General features: G+C 39.9%; 1 protein-coding gene and 1 long non-coding RNA gene across 3 annotated transcripts in view; both read right to left on the bottom strand.

The window, feature by feature from the left end:
* LOC144044857 (uncharacterized) overlaps window positions 1-5,622 on the bottom strand; it is a 109,734-nt gene extending 104,112 nt beyond the window's left edge. The window contains exon 1 of the long non-coding RNA XR_013291374.1: window positions 5,471-5,622. This is a non-coding gene — a long non-coding RNA (uncharacterized LOC144044857). The remainder of the gene's footprint in view (window positions 1-5,470) is intronic.
* Window positions 5,623-10,314: 4,692 nt separating this feature from the next.
* LOC144044756 (guanine nucleotide exchange factor VAV3-like) overlaps window positions 10,315-23,531 on the bottom strand; it is a 51,285-nt gene continuing 38,068 nt past the window's right edge. The window contains exons 25-29 of one of the 2 annotated variants that reach the window (XM_077559353.1): window positions 19,746-19,833; window positions 17,778-17,907; window positions 14,298-14,351; window positions 13,108-13,256; window positions 10,315-10,802 (exon numbers count right to left, since the gene is read on the bottom strand). In XM_077559353.1, the coding sequence (XP_077415479.1) occupies window positions 10,761-10,802; window positions 13,108-13,256; window positions 14,298-14,351; window positions 17,778-17,907; window positions 19,746-19,833 (463 nt within the window). In that variant the 3' untranslated portion in view covers window positions 10,315-10,760. The remainder of the gene's footprint in view (window positions 10,803-13,107; window positions 13,257-14,297; window positions 14,352-17,777; window positions 17,908-19,745; window positions 19,834-23,531) is intronic. The other variant, XM_077559354.1, reaches the window with a different exon arrangement.

Here is a 23,531-nt window from a genome sequence, read left to right as displayed (position 1 = left end):
TTCCAACATGAGCTGATTCTAATCAGCAGGATCGTTATCAGGCTTATGCAGAGCTTGCTGATGAGCTGATTATATATCAGCTGTGTTGAAGAACGGAAACATCCAAAACCTGCAGGACTGTGGCCCTCCAAAACCGGAGTTTGACACCTATGCCTTAAATTATGAAATATTAGATTAGTATCAGAGGTGTCGCACATCAATGGGTTACTAGTTATTTAAAAAATAAGGAAACAATATGTTGAATTCAATAGTAAGCAATCAAACACAGTTATGTAACTTGTGGGGTGCCCCAGGGATCAATTCTGGGGCCACTATTTTTTCTTCTTTATGTGAATGATATTACAACCATTTAGAAATGGTTAAAATGTATTTTGTTTGCAGATGACACCACTTTATTTTATACCGGGAAAAATATACTGTATATAATGTATTACAAGTAATAGAGAAAGAGTTGAAGAATATTATGAAGTTGTTGAATGCTAACAGACTGTTTAGTAGTAAAACCACTTGTAGAAATATAGATGTTGAAGCAAAACTGACAGTGCAAGGCATAGAAATAGAAAGGACGAATGAAATTAAGTTTCTAGGTATTATTATTGATGAACATTTAACATGGAAAGCGCATATAGAACATGTCAAATCTAAGGTATCCCAAACTGTAGCCCTTTTACTCAAGGTTAAAAAATCATTGAACAAGAATGCTTTGTTATTGTTATGCAATTCATTGATTGTTCCATACCTGACCTATTCCATTGAAGTGTGGGGGTGTGCAGCCCACCAAAACCTACACTGAATCCATCTTTCTTTTACAGAAACGTGCCATTCGTCTTGTCACATGTTCCAATACTTTTGCGTAATTTAAAAGTGGGGTGAGTGCAAACGAAAGGTGCTCTGTCGTGAGTTGTTAACGAATCTAGATGTAAATATCAAGAAATAAAAGCTGGAATTCTGAACTTTTGTCTTTATCTTCTGATCTGAAACTCAAAAAAACAAAATAATTGACCTTGCCGTCCCAATACTTTTGGAGGGTACTCTACAGGTTGCATGCAATTAAAAGCCTCCATTAAAGATACCTCCAACCATCTGCAATTTAGTAAATAAACACTTCAAGTGTGCTATTCAAGTCACCATGAAATAACGTCTCGGTGACGCAAAAAGGGAATGTTGTGATAGTGAGGAGGGCGAAGCAGGCTGGAAAGGGTGATGGCTCACCAATGCCAAACCATCACCCGTGAAGAGCAGGTCCACCTTGTTAAACGTGTACCCGCGAGTCACGGGCAGCTGCTTGGCCTCTCCCTGTAAGGATGATGCTAATCAGCTGGCGGCGAGATGCGACTCTTGACCTCGGAGCTGTCACTCGTGTTCACGCCGGCGCCAGTTCGCCACACTCGGCAGGGCACCGTCACTTTTTGACGATTAGCCCCCCCCCTTAAACCCTCAGCCTCCAAAACGAGGGTGTGATAAAAAAATGGAGTCAAGTGGTCCGACTGTTTATATTGGGCCGGAGCATATCCCAGTTGACTCTTAGCACCCTGGAATAGCTGCCAGTCAAGAGTCTATTAGTCTATGACTTCTGGGGGTTTGGGGGCCTGGGGGCGGCTGGGGCTGGGTTGGATGGGGGGCGGGGGTAGGGGGGTGGCTGTAGACCGGTGGGGTGCCTGGCGGGCCTGCAGTGCCCCGTCCTGCTGTGTTGGGTTGGGGGCGCGGGCCGTGCTGGGCCCGGGGGTTGCCCCTTGGCGCTGCCGCGGCCTGGGGGGCCCTGAGGTGTTGCGCTTGCTCTGTCCTGGCAGGGGTCAACGGCTCCCTTCTTTGGTGGAGATTTACATTCATGCCAGATCCACCACACCAGCATCTATTGAAACTCAATCTGCTTCTTTCTCAGGTCATTGAATCGGTGGAGGCTGGTGTCTGTGGATCTCACTCTGCTTCGTCTGTCCTTCCTTCCTTTCCTCAGTCTCTCCTTTGGTCTCTTGAGGTCTCCCTGATTTGTTGGACTTTGGATGTTTCTAGGGTTGGTGAAGGACTCTGGTTGGTGGCCTGGTGTGTGGTGGGTGGTGTCTGGTCGGTGCTGGATTTTCCTTTCCTTTCTTTTCTTTGGTCCTTCCTCGGGTCTCCTGACAGCTTCACGACTCTGGCTGGAAGTGTTCGGTTTAGGTGAACGGTATGGAATTTTTTAATAGGTTTTAGGTGAACTAATGAATACATACTCACACGCACATACACATCACTCACCCACATACAAAAAACAAATAAATAAATAAATAATAATATAAAAAAAAGACCAATGATGATGACATGTCAAATCGGTAAAATTACTGAATGAACAATACTGAGCTCTCCAGAAAAAAAAAGAAAAACAAAAGAAATGAGTCTATGACGTCTATTTGCGTTGTCCGTACATCGCGGAAATCGGAATACGTACGCTCATGCATGTACAGGTAAACGGGTTATTCCGAATGCATCAGAAACCGGAATTATGTCCTTGACCCGAATTCGTCACTGCTCCTAAGCAAGATCTCCTGACTTTGAGGCAGACACGTAAATCACCATGGGCCAGTAAATCTTAATTTTTCTCGTGTCATGTCATGGAAAACATAAAAAAATGCCTCAAAATCCGAAACTGGTGTTAAGTACATCAAAATGTCGGCCATTAATGCAAATTCCTTCGTCGTCTTGCATTTAAGGAGCGCGGCCTCTGTCAAGCATCAAAGCGCACGAGTGTGAAAGACTTCAAGAGGGAGTAACGAGATTGACGACTGACGAGGCGATCGCGAGGATTGCGAAGGAGCGTTTTTCTGAAGATTGGCTCATTTGAACTCTTTTGATCACAGAGATCTTAATTTGCCGTGCTGGAGATGCAGCGGGCGTGTAGTAACGGAGGACGCGTCCCTCCGTTCTCCATGTGTGAACCCATCACACTGTGTTTGCCATTAGGTTTTTTTTCCCCCAATCTGGCACCGGCGCTGTTTATGCGTGGCAGCGGCTCTTCTTGAAGAAAAATGATGAGCTCGGGAATACGAGCATCCAAACAAAACAACCTTTGCTGAAGTGACAGATGCCCTTTAGAGGCTGCGAATGTCATGTTGCAAAGGAGGAACTCAAAGGCAGAGCGGCAGTGTGAAACTCAACTGACTGATTTTTTTATTTCATTTTTTTTAGAAGGATGGCTATTTGGATGGCAAAGCTCTCGATTTACCGGTCGATCTACGTTCCTGCCCTCACCTATGGTCACGAGCTCGAAAGAACAAGATCCCGGATACAAGCAGCCGAAATGAGTTTCCTCCGCAGGGTATCCGGGCTCCCCCTTAGAGATAGGGTGAGAAGCTCGGTCATCCGGGAGGGACTCAGCGTCGAGCCGCTACTCCTCCACGTTGAGAGGAACCAGTTGAGGTGGCTCGGGCATCTGGTTCGGATGCCCCCTGGACGCCTACCTGCGGAGGTGTTCCGGGCATGTCCTACCGACGGGAGGCCCCGGGTACGACCCAGGACACGCTGGAGAGACTATGTCTCTCGGCTGGCCTGGGAACCCCTTGGGATCCCGTCGGAGGAGCTAGCTGAAGTGGCTGGGGAGAGGGAAGTCTGGGCTTCCCTGCTAAAGCTGCTGCTCCCGCGACCCGACCCCGGATAAGCGGAAGAAGACGGACGGACGGACGGACGGACGGGCTATTTTTTTTAAAATACTGCCTGCCCCAAGTCAAGACGTTAATTGAATTCAATTGCAAGGAGGGTTATGGTTTGGTGTTCGGGGTTAATGTTGGGTTTAAGGACTGCAATTTTGAGATAAGGTTAATGTTGAGGAATTGGGTTTGGGCTTAATGTTCGGTTTTGGCATTGTAGTTTGTAATCATGTTCCAGTTAAATACAGTAATTGTTTTCCATAACACAGTCAATGGCAGGGTTAGTCTTACATTTGATCACTTCGGGAATTTGTTAAAATAATTATTCAAAGAAAAGTGCTGTCGTATGCTGGGTTAAGCCTGGATAGCATAGCCTTCCAGGTTTTGTGGAAAGTGTTGTTTTAGTCATAATTAGATCATCTGTCTGGTTTCATGTGATCATGAATGGCACTTTGAGAGTGCCCAGAGAAAGGGAGTTGTTCGGAAATTAACAGTAGGGATGGGAATTTAAAAGAATTAAGCGATTGGGATTATATTATAGTTAATCTATTTAATTCCTTATTGATTTTTTTATTGATTTGCATTGAGTGAGAGCTGGGGCGGATTTAAGAAATTTGGGGTCCCAGGCAAAGGTAGGGATGGGGCCTTTTTGAATGAGAAGACAGATACATATTTGAAATAGGGATGTTCAATACTGCTTCTTTTTTTCCAGACCGATACGATACTCAAATGTTGAGTAGTCACAGACACTGATACCGATACATAAAAAAATCCCTCTTAAAAAAAGAAAGATCATTTTAAAAGGGACCTATAAATCCCAATATAGTACTTTTCCTCAAAATTGCATGACATAATTTTGGAACTCTCACAGCACGTTTCTGTCTCATTCTGAAACAAAAACGCACAACACAGTATAAAGCTTCTTATTTAGTGCTAATGTCAAGGGTTAATGTCGAAATTTGAGGATTTTGTCTGCTCCGCTGTATCGCTGAGGCAAATACTGCACTTTCTACTCCACTATTGTACAGTGCACAGCATCAATGAGTAAAACCCCCTTTGTAAAATAACCTTTAAACAATATGTCAATGAACACAATTTCCAAAATGATCACAAGACTAAATTTATATAACATCTATTTAACTTATAACATTAAAGTAAAGTTAATAATATGGATTAGAGAACAATATTTTCAGTTTTACTCAAATAAGGGTGTTGCAAAAATGAGTACACCCCATAGAAGGTCTCTGGAGCAAAGCCCAAATTTTAGACTTCAAGCGTCTACAGGTGAGTCTCATTATTCATTGCACAGGTGTCAAGCAGACAGTTGATTATAAATGGGTGTTACTTTTTAAAAAAAAAAAAAAGACTTTCCCACTTGTTTTTGTATTCATTCAGATATTGTTTAAAATGTTACTTTTCAAAGGGGGTGTACCCTTTTACGCTGAGCACTGTAAATTATGTTGCTGGTTACAAATTTCAAACCCTTCCTGCTCAGCGAAAACCATACACCCCCAAAATGATGATTTAATGCTTAAAGTGAAAGAATATTCCTTTGCTGAGTGACTTTGTATGACAAAACTTAAAAAAAGAAATCACTCTGGGCCAAGTTTGGAAAATGCATCATGACAAGCCTAAAAACAGGCTGGCTGCAACTCACAGGAGTAACATGTGATGCAACAAATATATATGAACATTGTTTAAAATGTCCAACAGCACACAAATTCATTTAAAATGAGCGTTAAAATGTCACGTAGCCAGGGTAGTGACGTACATTTCGGGCCCTCCCAAGTTCAATGAGATGAAGAAATACTTATCAATAGAGGCGGAACGTCACCAGCTGAACAGTTACTCACTACTTTTTGGTCCCCAACAGGCGTCGATCTTGTTGCTGCTGCCGGCTGTAAGTCCCCATAGACGCAGTGAAAATAGTTGTCATTTTTGGTAACTTGGTAATAAACGTTTGCATTTTTTACGTTCTTCGCTCTCGTCTCGCTGACTACCGTCACGTTGCGTCTTTCCGCTGTTTTTTGGGCGCACGCGCATGCGCAGTAAGATGGACTGATCCATTAGTGGAAACTGGGGGGTTTTGGTCAAGAGGCATATGAGACAAGAAGCCTTCTGCTGGCATTTTTGCGAAATGATTTGGATCAAAAACACATTTATTGTAAGTAAATAAATAAAAAGTATATTGGCCATTGGTGTATGAGGAATTTTATGGGACCTTTTATTTATGTGAGGCCCTACGCAACTGCCTAGGTTTGCCTAATGGTAAATCCGCCTCTGAGAGAGAGAATAAAAGTCCTAGTCCTTTTTCTTTGCTTGAATTTTTTCTTGGATGGGCAAAATGAATCTTGTGGCATTTGATGTCACTTTTTGTCTCTGTTGCCTTTTTATGGGTTACAAATTCTAACATTCATCATTCCTGCCTGGATGTCAGCTGTCTTTTAATCCACCAGGTGTAGATGGATTTCACTGAAGAAGTTTCTCACTATATCACACTTTGGCTACTAATCCATTCATCAATCCATTCTCTGTATTGCTTATCCTCACTAGGGTTGCAGCTGTGTTGGCGCCTATCCCAACTGATTTTGGGCAAGAAGTAGGGTACACCCTCAACTGGTCACCAGACAATCGCAGAGTGCCATTGCTATTGCTGCCACTTTGGCGACTAATACTTGGGAATATTTCAAATGCTCCAAAGCAAATTCAGACAAGATTTTTCTGCAAAATCTGTGCCATCGTAGAAACCCATTTTTAGAAACTGCCACTTCCAGAGAGCTCGAGGGAGATTCCACAGATGCACATTTGAGTGTCAGAGTAGCCTCGCTGATGAGACCCTTCGTCATGCCCCGTTGTCCAAAAAAAAAATTCTCTTCAATCATTCTTGCCGCGACGTGAACCCAAACATGGCTGAGAATGAGGTGCTTTAAGCGGTCTAACCAGCGGCCAAGCACTGGCTCGTTTTTTTTTTTTTTTTTTTTAGATTTGAAAACCTTGCAAGTCCTGGTATCAACATTTGTAATACGTCTGCTTGATGTTATGCTGGATCCACAAATGGCTAAATGGAACGATGGGTTGCTAAGAATGGAATTACCAGGCACCAGTTTTCGATTCCCGTCCACAATAAACTGGTGTGCCTTAAAATAGGCCTCAAAATCTGAGGGATCGAAGTGGGTGGTAGTCTGGAGAAGTTGGATCTGCTGAGTATGTCCTTGAGATTAAAATTTAATTAAGAATTAAAATGCCTGGAAAAGCTGCAGGGGCAGAGTGGCTTTGGAAAACGGAGTAATGAGTGGTATAAATGTTTGTTTGGTTGATGTTAGACTCAGAGAAAGGAGTGGTAGTACGTCAAAAGGTGAAGTTTTGGGTGTGTGTGACATAAGGAGAAACCTGTTGGGTGTGAGCTGATCATTAGTAGTTGTGAGTTAACTGAGGGTGGGGGTATGGAGACAGGAAGGGAGGGCAGTGTTGGTGTGACTGGATGTCAGTAAGCCACAGCAATGTTAGGGTCCTGCTGTAATATCTGTCTACGTGTGTTGCTACATCGTCTGTCTTCAAATATTTAATAATTAAGGGTTAAGCGCAAAACTGACACATTGGGGGAAAATAATTGCTGGCCTTTAACGTTTGAATTCAAGTACCTCTGCTCCCACATGCGTTAGTCCATGAATAGATCCATGTCTCTCCACGGCTGCAGTCCAAATTCCTTGTCGCCGCCTTTCATCTCCCGCTCCGAGACAGGAACAGTCGGATTACGGTGAGGAGGCGGCTTAAGGGGGAGCCGTTCTCCTTGCCTTTTTGTGTGACGGGAGCGTTAGCGCCAAAAAGCGCGGCGGAGCGCTCAGCCGGCAGACTCGGGTCATTAGAGAGGCTGTGGAGCGGTGGGGGTAAAGCACGCCTCAGGCGCTCTTTACATTACAAGAATACTGATAGCTCGACGCCCCGACACACAAGCGAAACCTCGCCATGCATGCGGCATTTCTGTTCAATCTCAGCTTTGGAAAAATGCTGCCAGTAGAAAGTAAAATGTGTAAATACAACATTTGGAAAGTAGATATGAAATGGTTTGCCAAGATTGCAGACGGTCGTCCGGTTAGTATGAGCATTTCAAATTTCAATTATTGTTAAGACTGTTTTTAGCATCACTTAGTAAGAGTTTTGAATTTTTCACATCTGTTGCGTGTCGCAACAGATGACAAATGGAGAAATCAAATAAACAGGAATCATACCCTAAATCTCCAAAATAGTCACTTTTCAGGAGACCCCAAAAGTGCATGTTTGTTCAACCATTAACAACATTGCATCATCAAAAGGGGCAAGTCATTTTCAGTTAATTATTTGTAAAATTGTGACTTATGAGGTTTCGTCCCGACGCCAGCAATACAACACATGGTGGAAGGCAGCCCAGATCACACAGATTTTTTTTGTTTTGACATTTTGGTCTAAATTTAAAAAAAAAATGAAAAAAAAATCTCCGAACATGTGTGACTCCGACATTTATGACATTTAAGAACATATTGTTAGATTACTGTCCAATATTTTTTTGTAATTTTGCACTGTATTTTCGGCCTCTTTTTTCTTTTTAGATTTTCCCTATTAATTGTGCATTTTTCATTTGATTATTTTTATTTGTCTATTTTTAATCATATATTGTGTTCTATTTTTTTTAATTTTGAATATTTTTCTGTTTTGACAACAGAATTTGATGTATCTATCCAATTTTTGTAAAATTTTCATATTACTTACACTCTTACATTTGGATATTTTTGGTGCTTTTTTAATGGAATGTTTAAGTATTTTCCATCCAATATTTTTTTTATTTAAAGAAAAACATTTTGTTTTTCCATCCAACTTTTTCTCATTCAGTTTTTTTTCTGCTGTTCAGTATTTTTTTTTTTTTGCGCAATATTTTGTTTTTTATTTATTTTCCATCAAATAGACAAATATTACACAAAACACTCATCTCTTTCCCTAATATTTTGGTACCACCAACCCCCCCACACACACACAATATTTACCTCATCGACTTAATTTCCATACAGTGACAACCAAGCCAATTTGTGTCATTCTCCGATCTGACTTTTCTAAAAGGAGATCATTTGATCTATTATTGATGATAGTCACTTGCCGTGAGCGTAGTCGAAAAGCGTCGCTAAACGTCTTTGTGCTCTCTCTCTAGTGAACGGCCGTTACATCACCCTTGAATCATTCCTTGTAGAATCACAAAGATTTAAGGCAAACTAAATCCAAAGAAAGTGGGAAGCCTTCTTGCCGTTTCCACCGAAACGCCTTTGGGGAGATCAAACAAAGCCTCCCGACCGCGGTTCGAAAGACGACCTGGACATCAAAGGACACAATCCACCACACACAAACACACACACACACACACCTTTAAACGTTTGCTTCTTCATATGAATGATGACTTATACCTCGGGGTTGACAACTGCCCTCAAATGTCATGCCATGCTTACAATTTGTTTTTTTAAAGAAACCTGCTGGGTTTATGTCGAGTCAGCACATCGAATAAAGTTAAATATTGGACAAAGTCATCATCGCAGAATATTTGCTTGCTTGTTGTCTAATATGCATATCTTATCTAATATTTTTGTATTCTGTCAAACATAAAAATTTTCATTTACTATTTTCAAATTTTTTCCTTTTTTTAAAGTAGATTTTAAACCAATAATTAGCTGTACTTTACTCAGCTGCTGCTATGATGACTGACATGTATACCGACCAATGATTGAGCAGTAGAGCTCAGACTCTCACCCAAACACTCCATTCGCCATTCATGTTTACATTAGCAAATGGCATTCGAATCAATTTGCATCTTGTGCTTTTCCCCCAAAAAACACATTATAGTCCAATGTAAGAAAAATGAAAAGGGCTTTACAAAGCCTCATTTTCCCTCATTTGCAAACAGACCAGTATAGTATTTTCTGTAAGCAAGCTGGTGACTTGCAGCTGCTGTTTTAACTCCAAAAATGTCAAAAAGTTTTGAATTTTAGTTTAAGCATTAGCTCCCAAAAATATATAAATGTGTTCTATTTTAAATATTACCATATTACCAAAGACGTATTTATACGTTTTTATAATAATAATAATTAAAATAAAATAAATTATGCTAGAGCATACAAAAGGCTTTGATGCAGCCTCAGTCTGAACTGAAGAGAATGGTTGAAGCAACGGTAGTTATTACAAAAACGGCCAGCAGGTGGCAGCAGAGTGTAAGAGATCAACCAGGGCCATGTTGCAAAGAGCTCTTTCCCCCACTGTTTTAAAAAGATTTGTAAATAATGATGACACTTAGCTATATTCTAATGCTAATTGCTGCAAAATGGAAACAGATAGAAATATACTTTTTGTTTTCCTGATGAAAGAAGAGACTCTAATCTTTCTTTAGGTAGGTTCCATGTTTTTTTTTAGCAATAGAACACTATATTCTGTAGACCATGCAAAATCAGTCAAAATCCAGTAAAACAGCCGGGAGCGAAGGGGGTTACTTCAGTGAAAATGGCTGGGAGTGAATGAGTTGATTAAAATGGCTTACTTTAACCGGACCATGCTCCACATTGTGGCCAAAGGTAGAATCCAGGTTGGTTATTGCACCTATTGGTGCCGTAATAATGTCGCATCAGTGCCACCTAAAGCTAAGCTAACTAACTTTTGTGGAAAGAATAACAAGACATCATCCTAATTGATTCATGAATCAATTAAATAATCCATTTATTTACCTGACTTGTGAACACAAGAAAGTTCCAGCATCAGCCTGGCGCCTGTTAGCCGGACGTGTCTGCCCTGCAGCCGGCTGACTGAGCCTTCCCCACTAACGCAACATGACGACAGCCCAGGCAACTTTCACACCAGCGTACCAAGTCATCAATAATAAGACAAGGTGAGTTGGGGAAGAAAGACGACGGAAGGAGGGGGTCTAGGCCGAGTGGTGGTGTTGGTGGGGGGTCCAGATATGGATCCGAGACCTGACTTGTGACATGTGCTCCGTATAAGAGTCCCGTCAAAGGGAGTTGGGGGGGGGTCCCTTTCCTGTTGAGTTTCTCCCAGCGACATCAAAGAGATGTGGCGTGTCGGGGAGGTGACTCAGCGTCACGGTCACATGGACGGAACATCCGTCACCCGCATGAGTCAGTCGTCTTCTTCTACGTAAGTGGAAGGAAACCAACCCACCTGGGAACAAAAGACCACACACAGGAGATGAACAATCATTTAATTTGATTGTTCTCATTATTTTCAGTTTGTGGGTTAAAAAATTAAAAAGAGGCGCATTGCACCAGATACAGTTCATTTTTATAATTCCATTTTTCAAATGAATTAATTCATTTATTTGTGGGTAAAAGTGGTTAAAACACAATTGAAATTGTTATGCTACACGGACATTACATTTCTTAATTGTTTGCTCATCCACCCCTGTACATTTCTATAAACAAAAGAAAGGAATGAAACATAATTAATCATGCAAATACGATTAAAGAACACAATAATACAGAAATTAGCTAACACAAGGTATGATTTAAAAAAAAAAATATATATATATATATATATAAATAATCATATTTGTGGATTCTGTGAAAATTGGTACCAGATCTGGTAATTTTTTAGTACATGTAGTACATATTTTTGGGAGGAATGTGGCTTTGGTGAGGACAATAACTGGTAAAAAAAATAAATAAATTTAAAAAATTTTTTTTAAAAAAACTGGCATTACACTTTAATCTTGCTTACCCCCTGGGGGGTGCTCATACACCCACAGATATTTCAGGAAGAATAAAATGTGTTGTTTGCACGCCATTTTAAAGACCTTTGAACAGCGATTCAGGGATCATGCGATTAGATACCACAAGCTAGGCAGTAACATTCTTATTTTATACACACGGTCCATGTGTAAACTAACAAGGTACTAAGGGTTAAATTTGTGTTCCTACAATTTAAACGGCTATGTTTGACAGTATTTTTTTTAGCGTTACCGTTTCACGTCACAGTCCATCATCTACATACACAACTTAATCCGTCCTTACATTTGCAACATTACCGGCGCCGTAGTCATGCGCACTCACACAGCATATATTGTGTGTTGCATTTTTTCTTATAACATTTTTATATTTCATCTTAAGTCAAGTGCGCTTCTCTCCCGCAGGATTGCACCTAAATTAAATGAATTAATGAGCTACAATTCAACAGGTTTCCCCTGTAATATTATTATGATTTCAAAGGACAACATTTAAATGTACGCATTGACCCGAGCAGCAACGTTCTCCCACGCCGCCTTCCTCTACGGGGAGCCGCTACGGTGTTGCACTTTTTTTCTAAAGACATGTTCAAATTCGCCATATGATCGCCTTAAGATTTTCAGTTGTGAGGGGTAAAAAAACATACACGGAAACAGAGGGCGGCGCCGCACTCTGCTTCCCTGTTGCCATGGTGACTCGACGAATCGGGACTCCATTGATGTGGTCTTTTTAATCTAGTGGCAACGCCAGGTGAAACAACTCTGCGTTGATATAACTACCTCAAATCAGCTGTCCTGGAACTGAAAACACAGTTTCCTCTCTCAGGGCATGTCTACTCCTAGTTCAGGGTTAGTTTCGGTGTTTGTTGAACATGCTTTGTGAAATGGACCCCAGCTGTCAATCTCATTTACAGCTACCAGCCAGGCACTTGTTGGTAATGCTAACAGCTAGCTGCTAGCCACTTACGCCGGAGACTTCTGTCATATCATACAATGACGGTGTAATTAATTAGCGGTTTCTTAGCGTCCTAACTCAGCGATCGAATATGAGTTTAGGATACCGTTGTGTTGTTGGTTGCAACTTTAATGTCAATCAAAACTACGAACGTCTAAAAGGGAAGTCAAGCTAGCCAGCACGCCACGATATGGGCCACTTTCAAAGTAAAAGTCTTCTAAGGCTGTTTGCATTGCCGTCAATGTATTATTTGGCAAAATGTATTTTGAAGTTCGCCTGAGCGTAAGCGGTGTGTTACATTGAGTATCTTTCAGCTTCCTTGACATGTCTGAATGGTGTCCACTGCGAATATGCACTTTCTTGTTGTTATTTTTTCCCCACCAACTAATCCGCGGATCGTGCGCGATCCGAACCGACCACGGATCAATGATAATCTGTTGCACCAATAATAGCAAGACGGTAGAGTAAATTTTTAACTTGAATTAATTTGGGCAAATACATTTGTTTTGGAGGAAGTTTTGGAGGGAAAAAATGAAAAATACAAAAACTTATGGTAACAGACTGCTGCCGTTATTGGCCGTTACTTAAGCCTTGAGCAAAAATGATTGCCAGGATTTTGCCGTTTAACTAATGTTCCGCAAACACAATCTTATTCAGAATACCGTATTTAGACTAGTGGGGCTGCATAGAACAGATTATTGCAAAGACCATTTTTGGGTCGACTTCCCCTTTAAGGATCTGCCGACACTCTGTAAGGAAGTAAACAAAATCAAAGTCATATTGTGCGTCACCTTTCCAGCCACCTCGCCCTTCCACCAGCCGTTGGACGTCTTGGTGTAGATGTTGACCACGTCTCCCCGCAGCAGAGGCAGCTCCCACGCGTCTCTGGAGCTGAAGTCGTAGCGAGCCACGGCCACCGCCAGCACTCTGGGAGAAAACACTGGTGGACCGCATAGTGGCAGATGTCATAACGCAAACGTGCATGGAGGTCATGAGTAAAAATGTGATTGGAAAAACATGCAGGGAAGGTAACATGCAAGCACTTCAAAGGAGGGGGAGGCCTCGATTTGTAACGTTAAAAGCGGACAACGTGGCGTGAGCGCATTTCAGCGTCTGTACTTGAGCACTAATTGTTGTTAAAGATAAAGCGAGATCAACTTTCATACAGCTGAGTGAACTTATTAAGAAAAAAAAAAAAAGAAAAAAAAAAAAAGAAAAGAAAAAAAAATAATAAAAGAACATGTGCAAAGACTACACAGAATGGTGAGTAGGTGCTTATGTTTTGGTTAGCATCAAGAATCAAATAGTTAAAGGGATGTATGTCACTTTTGGATCGATACTTTTAAACACAAACGATTAAAATCACAATATTGTTATTTTGGCCATTTGTAGATACTACAGAGGATTGATTTTTTTTTTTTAGATGTATTCCTGTATTTCTACTTTATTATATATACGAAATCACAAAATGGATTGTGTTTTAATAACAGAATTAAATACACCAAAATATACATTTTAGGACCCACTGTTACAACTGATCAATATTTGGCAGTCGATATTGTATCGATATTGTGTCATAAAATGAAAAAAATAATCGCAATACTGATATTTCATCTCACATTCTGATTAAAGAGGATTGCACACAACCAGGAACGATATATCAAATTAAAATGGGCTAAGCAGAATTTTTTTTGCTGTGTCATAAAAATATACGGAACTTTTTACAACTTTAATTGATTGCATTGCATGTATATGGTTTTGGTTTCATTGGATCAATTTTGAACCCCCACATACTCGCAACAAAAAACACAAAAATCCTTGCTGCCTCATTTTAGCTTTAACCAGACGCGAACGGCACCACCGGCTGGTTGCTGAGCGGCAAAGCTTTTTTGCATTATTTATTAATGGAGTGGGGTTGGGAGGGGGGGGGGCAATGTCATGCAGCAAGACCATAGAGCAGAGAAAGGCCGTGTTGCTGTACCTGACCAGAAAGGAGAGGAGGAGGGAGGGACAAAGCTGCAACCACCAGGAGCAACTACACACACAAACACAGCCAAAAAAGAGAGAGCAGAGTGACAGAGGGTTAAAGGAGAGAGCGAGAGAGAGAGAAAGTGAAAGAGAAAGTTGGCAAAGTCAAAGAGCAAGAAAGGAAGCAACGCTGAGTGGGAGAGAAGAGCGAGATGAGCTCCTCACATCTATTTTGATTCACACGGACCAAGATGAAAAGTGAACTTTTATCACTTTTATTATATCTATTAGGGCTGAGGCATTTATTTGTATTTTTTTTCATGATCATATATAGATTTGTATCATTTTCATTTATTGGCTAATGGGGAAGTTAACAGGGATGTGATTTGACCAAAGTGAAATTATCTGAAAATTTAGCCGGGGGTCTGGGGGCCGCTGGCACCCAGCTAGGTCCAACTATCCCATATAAAATGGCAGTTTTAGTCAACTCAAAATCAGTCACATTCAAAAACATTGGACTGCCTTTGCTTTTAAAAACTATCACTGAGAATATCATCATATCTAACTAATGTGATTACTAAGTTAACACATAAATAATGTTGAAGAGTTCAAATTTCATGAACAAATAATTGTATCATGACCAAATGAAAAGTAACTCATATTAGAGCATACCACAAATGTCTTTGTTATAGCAGAAGATGTTATCTGTCGGAGTCATGTGCATACACAATGAACAACTAAAAAAAAAAATAAAAATCGGAATTTTTTTTTTGGGGAGGGAGATAAAAAAAAAGCGGAATTCCGCGAATTAGCGGAAAAATCACATCCCTGAGTTAAGCTTGTGTGAATTCTACCTAGCAACAAGGTGACAAGGCGTGGCAGATTTAGGACAGATAGGATATATATATCTATATATATATATAGATATATATAAAACATAAAACTCCTGGTTTAGAGGGAAAAACAAAGGCTATACAATGTTAAACTAAAGGCGCTCCAAAAGGGAGGATTTCTAATCTACAAACAAAACAAAATCACTCCTGAACTAAAACTATACTGTGGCTATGCAAAGTTTCAAACTAAAGTTTGCACAGAAGACAGGACAACAAGGCTGAGGACTATGACTGTGACTAGGCTAGAGTGACTCTGATTTATAAATTTGTAGAAATTCTTCCAGTGAACCTAGCGACAAGTGGCCAGGCGGACTTCTCAAGGTGAGGCCTACATTTGTACACATACACACAAATCTTGTCAAATGCATGCCTCTAGCAGAGCAACAGCAGGATGTTTTTTTCTCCCCAGCCTATAAGCGCTTCTTCTTTTGATTGTTTTTATTTATTTTTATTTCTGTTTTGTTTGGCATGGCATCTGTCTCTCCACGGAAGCTGGTGCCCACACTCTAGCTCTACGGGGGCGGATGACTTAAGGCAATAATAATCTATCCCAGAATGCACCGAGGCATCAGTGGCTCTGTCAAGGCGTCTTCTCGCTGAATGGCGCCGCCGCTTTGAAGGAGGGACGAGGACGTGCAGACGCGCGCACACAAAAGGCTAACGTTAGCTTTGTTCTAGCGGTGGTGCTTGTTTACGTATTTTCACTCCAGCTACCTCCCGCGCTTTTTATTTGCAAACTTTATCCCCGGTTTGTGTTCCCGCCGCGAGACTTGGGGTTTCCCTCAGGTTTGTGTCACTCACTCTTCTTTTCCTTCTACTCGGCTGGCTGTGCAAGTGACATGTCATGTCCTGTCAGGAAAATTGTGCATGCGTGTCGGAGGAGAGCAGCGCGCTATCCGGCATGATGCTCCCGAGTAGGGGGGCTCCCGGTGCTCGCCTGGGGCGCCAACCACGAACTGGGAGCACTTTGGCGATGCCTGGTGAGCTGCCTGGATGCTTCTTCATTCATTTCACTTTCATCTTTACTACACATGAAGAGGTCATAATTGGAGGTGGTCTACCTACTCACTCTACCTACTGTATTTATTAGGGATGTTCCATACCTAAATACTTTAATACTCACCGATACCGATACCAAGTGCTGATACCATTAGTACTTATAATACATAAAATTTCACCCAAAAAACAATGACAAATAAAAACATTTAAATGACATATACATCCCGACTACAGCAAATTTCCTTAAAATTGAATGAAATTAATGGCAATTATATTTTCTCAATTTGCTCATAAAAGTCATTTTGTATAGAACACACAATAAAATGATTTTTTAAAAATCGATAAATAAGATGAAACAAATAATCCAGTGGCCAGAAAAAACAAAGCCCCGATCAAAAATATTTTTTTATGCAATACAGTGAAGTGCAAAGAATTCGGTTCAATACAATAGTGTTTCAACTAATTTTGAAATCCATGCTTTTAATTTAGAAGGCTGCTCTGTATTTATGTTTCGTGTTTCTCGTGTTCTCCCGTTACAAATATAATGTAGTATGTACAAGAGCTATAATTAGCATTTGCGAGGGCACATTTTCTATTTTTAGCACCACAGCTCAATGACATAATGGCATTAACGAGGCAAATAAGCGCGGGCAAACGTAAACGAGGCAGTTAAACACGGCAAGTTAAGTGAGCTACAAACATATATGATACACATTGAACCACAGACATAGGAGATATTACTCACAACAAGTAATGAAGTAATGAAATGAACCAGTGTTACCTTATAAGGAGACACACAGGAAACGAACGAGACCGAACAAAAATTTTGTCCCTCACAGACTTTCTGACAGTTCCTGACCGAAAAATGGCCACAAGCGCACCATGACATGTGGCCTGGTATCAGCCTAATACTCGCCCATCCCTAGTATTTCTTTATATAAAAACCTGGACTGAAAATGCCGCCGTAGCGAGAAGTGAAGCCACCGGCAGCCATCTTGTGTTGCCACTCGTTAAGCTCACCTAACATGAATACACAGATTTCTCCGTGGGCATTTTTCACGTTATTGACAACTCCCGACAATTCTTAATCCGTCAACAAAATGGCCGTCCGTCAATGATGGATTGACGGAGCTTCAGAAATGCCCACCTCTGGTACTCGCTACCTACGTGCTGCGCTTACTTGTTCTCCCCATGTATTTACCTATCTGCTACCCACCCAAGCTACTTTCCTATTGTGCCTACTTACCAGACTTACAGCATCTATGCAGATACAACACCTTGAGGTTCATTAAAGCCTGTCACATTCCAATTTTCCCATCTGTCTCTTTTCCGTCTGTGTCGTCTCATTACCATGGCTTCTTCGCTTCCTGCCGTCACTCCTTCCTTCTAGAATGTGTTTGTTATCAAAGACACCGCATTGACATACCACTGACGGCTTTTTGTGTGCAGAAAACAATTTCTCCACAAAAGCCCACAAGACAGGGCCCTCAAATAAATTCCATTTTTTCCCCTAGCATCCACATGCGCTCTAAGCTAGGAGCATCTCCGGCTGTCACACGCAAGAGTCTCGCCGGCGAAGTCTTTTGCGAGGATGCACTCACCGCTGCCAGTCTTGCTAATGGCCCAAGGCGAGCTTCCGTCGGAGCATTCCCGGTAAGGGACCCGCAGATTGGTGTCGAGGCTGCTGAAGCCTTCTTTTAAGGAGTTCTGCTTGTAATACTCCACCAGGTCCTGCAGGAGACCAAAACACACATCAGTGATGACATATCACTTGGATATGCAGCTAACTACAGTTGCTATTGAAACATGCTTACAATAATCTCTTCCATCACTATCATACTATAGCAAGCATCAAATGTAGCTAAGCACATACTAGCCTTGTGCTTACCTACCAACCTTCAGACAATGCCTTCCGACTTTCTTACTACCTACCAACTCATCTCCCTCCGGTGTATACCATCCCACTGTACCTTCTCACCTTAACTCATTCACTGCCATTGACGGTTATAGACGTCAAAAATTCATTTGAAACTATTTCTATTAGTTTAACATTTTTTTTCCACTTTTGCTAACAAGAGTATGAAAACCTAGATTTTTTTTTATTGTACATTTAGAACAGATATAAAATTTGTGATAATCGTGAGTTAACTCGTGAGTCATGCAATTCATTTTAATTGCCCGACGTTCCTAATTTTTAATTGTAATTAATCACATGACTTCAATAGTTAACACACGATGAATCATAAATTTGATATCTGTTCTAAATAAAAAATCTAGGTTTTCATACTAAAAAAAATTTCAATGAATTTTTGACGTCAATAGCCGTCAATGGCAATGAATGCGTTAAGTGCCAACTAACTTTCTGTACCTACCAACATTTACTGTACCTACTACACCAACTATAAGAATCAGCATACTGTAGCCACCTACTGTAACTACCTCCTTACTATACCAGGGGTCCGGAACTTTTACTGTCAAAAGAGTCACTTTAGGACAAATAAATAACAAAAAATGTGTCTGGAGCCGCAAAACAATTGAACATTGTGATGAAGGAAAATGTGTTAGTGTCTAATGTACTGGGGGCCAAAGCGCTATATAGAGCTGCACCATAACACAAACATATGCATCGTCCAATACTTTGATTGTCTTCTACCTTTAGTATTTATTTATTTATTTGTAATTTTTCATACATTTTTAGACGTTTTTCTGACATTTGTGGCAATTTTATGGAAATATGGTCATTTTCTTCCTCTATTCTTAATGTTTTGGACATTTTTAGGGCTATTTTTTGACATTTGTTTCTGCCTTTTTTTGCAAGTAATTTTCTGACATTTTTGGCAATTTTGTGGACATTTTATGGTAATTTTTGGAATTTCTTCTTTTGTTTTGGGTTAGGGTTAGGGTAGTTACTTTTTGAATGTTTTCCTTTGTGCTTTTTTTTTATTAAATTCTCTGACATTCTTAGCAATTTCATTGACTTTTTACGGTAAATTTCTGCTTTTCCTCATCCTTTTTGGAGATTTTATTTTTAGGTAACTTTTAAAACCTTTTTCATTTACCCTTTCGTCTCTCTTTTTGTGACAACTTATAAATGAGGACTGTGACATTTAAAAAGAAGAAGAAGAATATTTGAACTAAATAAATATTTTTAAAAATAATAATTTGTGCTTAGTTTTCTTAGAGATCCACAGGGTGCACAGGAGAGGGACTAATGACCACATGTGGCTCCAAAGCAACAGGTTCCTGACCCCTGTACTATGCTTATCGAATGACATGCCAACTTTACCTACAGTCCAAATGTACCTATAGCTACAAAGTTACTATTACTTTCTATCATTTGTACCAACAGTAAATACTGTACTTACCTACCAACTAACTACTCCCTATTCTATCTTTCCACTTCTTCACTATACTTAATTTTTTGGGGGATTGATTTATTCATCTAGTTAGCATATTTTAATGATTGTGTTACTCCGCAACAAAACACTCTGAACAGAACAACATCAAATAGACAAGATTCCACTCATGTATCTTGCTCTCTGGTTTTGTGGAGCATCTCGGAGCCTTACCAGCAGCGTTTTGAAGAGTCGACTCTCCGCGATGTAAAAGCAGCCGTCCTTGGTCAGAATCTTAATGTGCTTGACTCTGTCGTTGAACCTGCGCGAGGATGAATAAGACATGCGCTGCTAATCAACTAGACACGCTTCCAACGGCAGGCTCGGCCTCCCGTGTTGAAAGTCACGAAGGTCTGTGAGAGCACACTCAAGACCTCTTTTAGAACATTCCACATTCACTCACATCAAATGGGAGGGATGTCTAATGGCAGATTGCAGTCACATTTGTTTTAACATGCTGTTAGATTGAACCCTCCTGTTGCTTTTGCGTATCAAATTGACGAGTTATCAAGCTTACAAATGCAGGCGTAGTGGTGCTAAGAGATGCAAGTGATACGAGTATTTGGAGCGATTTTTACTTGGACTTGTGCGCTAAAATTCGATATATAAGATGCGATGAGCCTTGAGTGGCAGTGGACATGCAGCAGATAGTAAACAGTTCTTCAAAAAAGAGGCTTCAAATGTTTGATGCCACTCTCAGTTCAAGTTTCCGGTAAACTAAACATAAAATAAGGAAGATTATACATTGTGTATTTAAAACAACCACATAGCATTGTTTCCGAAAAGTCAGATTAGCTTAAAGCTAACAAACAATGCAAAACTACATAGATGAGTCCATCTATGTAGTCAACACATATCTTGGTGTCATGTTAAACTCTTCAAGTAGGGAATATGTCAACACAAATGGTGGAGCAACGCATATAGACAGATAATATAAACATGTTCTATAATGTTCTCTTCTCCCCACTCCCTTTCAGGCAAAATCCTACAATTTTCACATATGATCAATTAATCAATCTTTATTTGTATAGTACTTTTCATACAAAAAAATGCAACTCAAAGTGCTTTAGTTTAAAAACAAATCCCCAGTCCACCACCCCCGCAATACCAATCCACAAAAAAAGAAGTGCATAAACAAGCATTCAAAACAAAAAAAACAAATGATGATCCAAAGCTGATATTATGAAATTACTGCATGAATTGTTTCTTTTGTGTTCAACTTTAAGTTGATGCCTGACATGAATGAATATAATAATACTCAGGCATACATTCTTTATCCTCTGTTAAGAACAACTAATATACTGCGGTTTATCTGAGACCATCTCCACATATCCAATTCCGTAATGTATGTATTATGTATGTGTTATGTATTATACTGCCCTCAGGTGGCTGGCCAAGGCGCACACACCAGAAGGAGCAGCACAATTTCCACTGAATTGAAGCAAAAAGTGACAAAAAAATATTGCATTCTTATTAATTAAGTATGTCACTACTATATGTTCTAGAAAATACAATAATACAGAGTGATATTTTTTTTATTAAAAAAACTGTGTGTTTTTCTTTCCGGATGCCACAGTGGATTATTGGCATTTCCATTTATTTCAGTGTTGAAAAATGATTTCAGAAGTGTTTTGAGTTATAAGCATAACCATGGAATGAATTAAACTCATATCTCAAGGCACCATTATAGAGACATAAAAAGTGTATAAAAATAGTATATACAGTACTCATCATAAATGAGTACACCCCAACAGGTTCGTAAGGGCACATTTAGTTTCCTTTCAGAATCAAGATTTTTTTTGTTTATGGGATACTATACTACAAAATACTGCCACAAATGTGGGCCATTGATTGAAAACTAGATTTGTTAATTAGTACACACAAAAAAGTAGTTTTCTTAAAAAATGTTTTAAAGAACATTTTGCAAAAAGACTGACAACTTGATCATTCCAAGCCCAGCAGACATGTTGCTATTCATAAAAGTTATAGAAAATACTAGATGTAGTTATTTTTGTTGTGGGATGCATTATTTTTTTGCATTAGTTAATTTGATTAAACGGAAGATTTTGTAATCTATGCATTCTATTTTCAACCTTACTTTCATGTTGTGAGTTAAGCGCATATTCTACAGAAAACATTTTGTCCAAATTTTGGAAATTGCTCTTATGTTCATTGAGATATTGAATAAAATCTTAGGGTGTGTACTCATATATCCTGAGCACTGTATTCATATAGTAAATATTATATATTTAGATTAAAAAAATAGTGATCCCCATTCATTGCAGGTGTTATGTGGAAATCCACATTTAAGAGAGATCATATGAAAACTTTTGTTATGGATCTCTGTACAACTGGCTCGCTTCTATATATCTAATACTATGCAGCATTTTCAAGACCCAAAAAAGTGGGACTTAGCAAGAGTTTTACATATAGTAAAGTTTGAGGGTTTTTAGGTTTTACTCACATTGACTTGTCTATCTTTTATTTTGCCTGTGTGGAATTTGCATGTTCTCCCTTACATTCCAATAACACACGTTAGGTTCACTAAAGTCTGTAAATTGTCCATACTGTAGGTGTGAATGACTTTATGTCTGTATGCCAAGACTCGAGGTGACGGCTAAGTGGAGGAACTGCGTGAAACCAACATTTTGGGCTCATCAATCTGCTTAAAGTGAAATGGAACGGACTTCCTGATAACAAATACATTTGTTGGTCCGTCTTGTCAACAAGTCACAAGTGATTATGTTCCAGTGTGTCCTTTGTAGAAGTGTGCACTATAAAGCCAACCTTGAGGATAATAAAAAAATATATATATATCTGTATACTCATACATGACCATCGTATATCTGTATACTCATACAAGACCATCGGGCACGCTGTGATTCTCCTATATGTTGACTGAGCCGCATTGTTAAATCTTCCAGTGTAGTGGATGAGAGGCGTACGGTCACAACGCCAATCCACTGATACATTATAAATATACACGGGCGGAATGCATTATTGATGTGTATGGAGTCGTGTGCTGCATAACCTGTAAAGGCAATGCTCCGAATCCCGCTCCATCAAGGTGGCTCGTATAGCTCGTATCGGTCGCCATACAAAATGACCTCTCCGGCTGAAAATGGATTCAAATGGTGGCATGCTTTACATCACAAAGGCCAGAAGAATCAGTGAACAAGACAACGTGCGACGTCTAATCTCAGCTCCAGCCTTTTCTGCATGTTACACAGCTCGACCTGTGCTTGTGAGGGATTTCTTCGGCTACTTCGGCTTCCACGTTGCAATTCTTACGTTGTTAATAGCGTCAATGGAATTGCGAATGGCTGTGTTGACGATCGGCTGGCGACCAGTCAAGGGTGAACCCAGCCTTTCGCACCGAGTCAGCTGGGATACAGACGCTCTTCACTCGTGACTCAATCATCAGCAAGGTTATATACACAAACTAAAATTCCAAAAACTATTTCGTTAACGAAATAAAATAAAAAACGGATTATTATTTTTTTTTTTAACTAGCCCAAACTACATTTATGTTTACAAAAGTAACTATCATTATAGTGAAAACGTAATTAATTTAGTGCATGAGCCTTTGGGGATGATTTTAAATGTGATTTTAAGTATATTTATTTAACCTGAATGAGGACGTTTGAAAGTGTGTCACACAGAAGTCACGTCATCTAGCAGCAGCCAATAGAAAAGCACCTTCAGATGATGTCGCTCCGATTTTGAATTTTGCGTGCTTGACTTTTGGCTCGGCTCGCCGGCTTTTTCATTTAATTCAGTCGGAATACAACGCTAGGTAAGAAATTAGTTATTTCTTTATTCGTACCATGGTGTTTAGTAAATATAGCGCACAAGTAATACACTTTTTTTTTTTAAAGAACGAAAACTAATACTGAAACTAACTAAAACTAAGCATAATTAAAACTAATAAAAACTAACAGAACTATCCTGAAAACTGAT

Source organism: Vanacampus margaritifer, chromosome 2 (assembly GCF_051991255.1).
Source record: "Vanacampus margaritifer isolate UIUO_Vmar chromosome 2, RoL_Vmar_1.0, whole genome shotgun sequence".
Taxonomy (NCBI): Eukaryota; Metazoa; Chordata; class Actinopteri; order Syngnathiformes; family Syngnathidae; genus Vanacampus; species Vanacampus margaritifer.
Note: the sequence above shows the minus strand (reverse complement) of the source record. Positions and strands in the feature narration are given on the sequence as shown.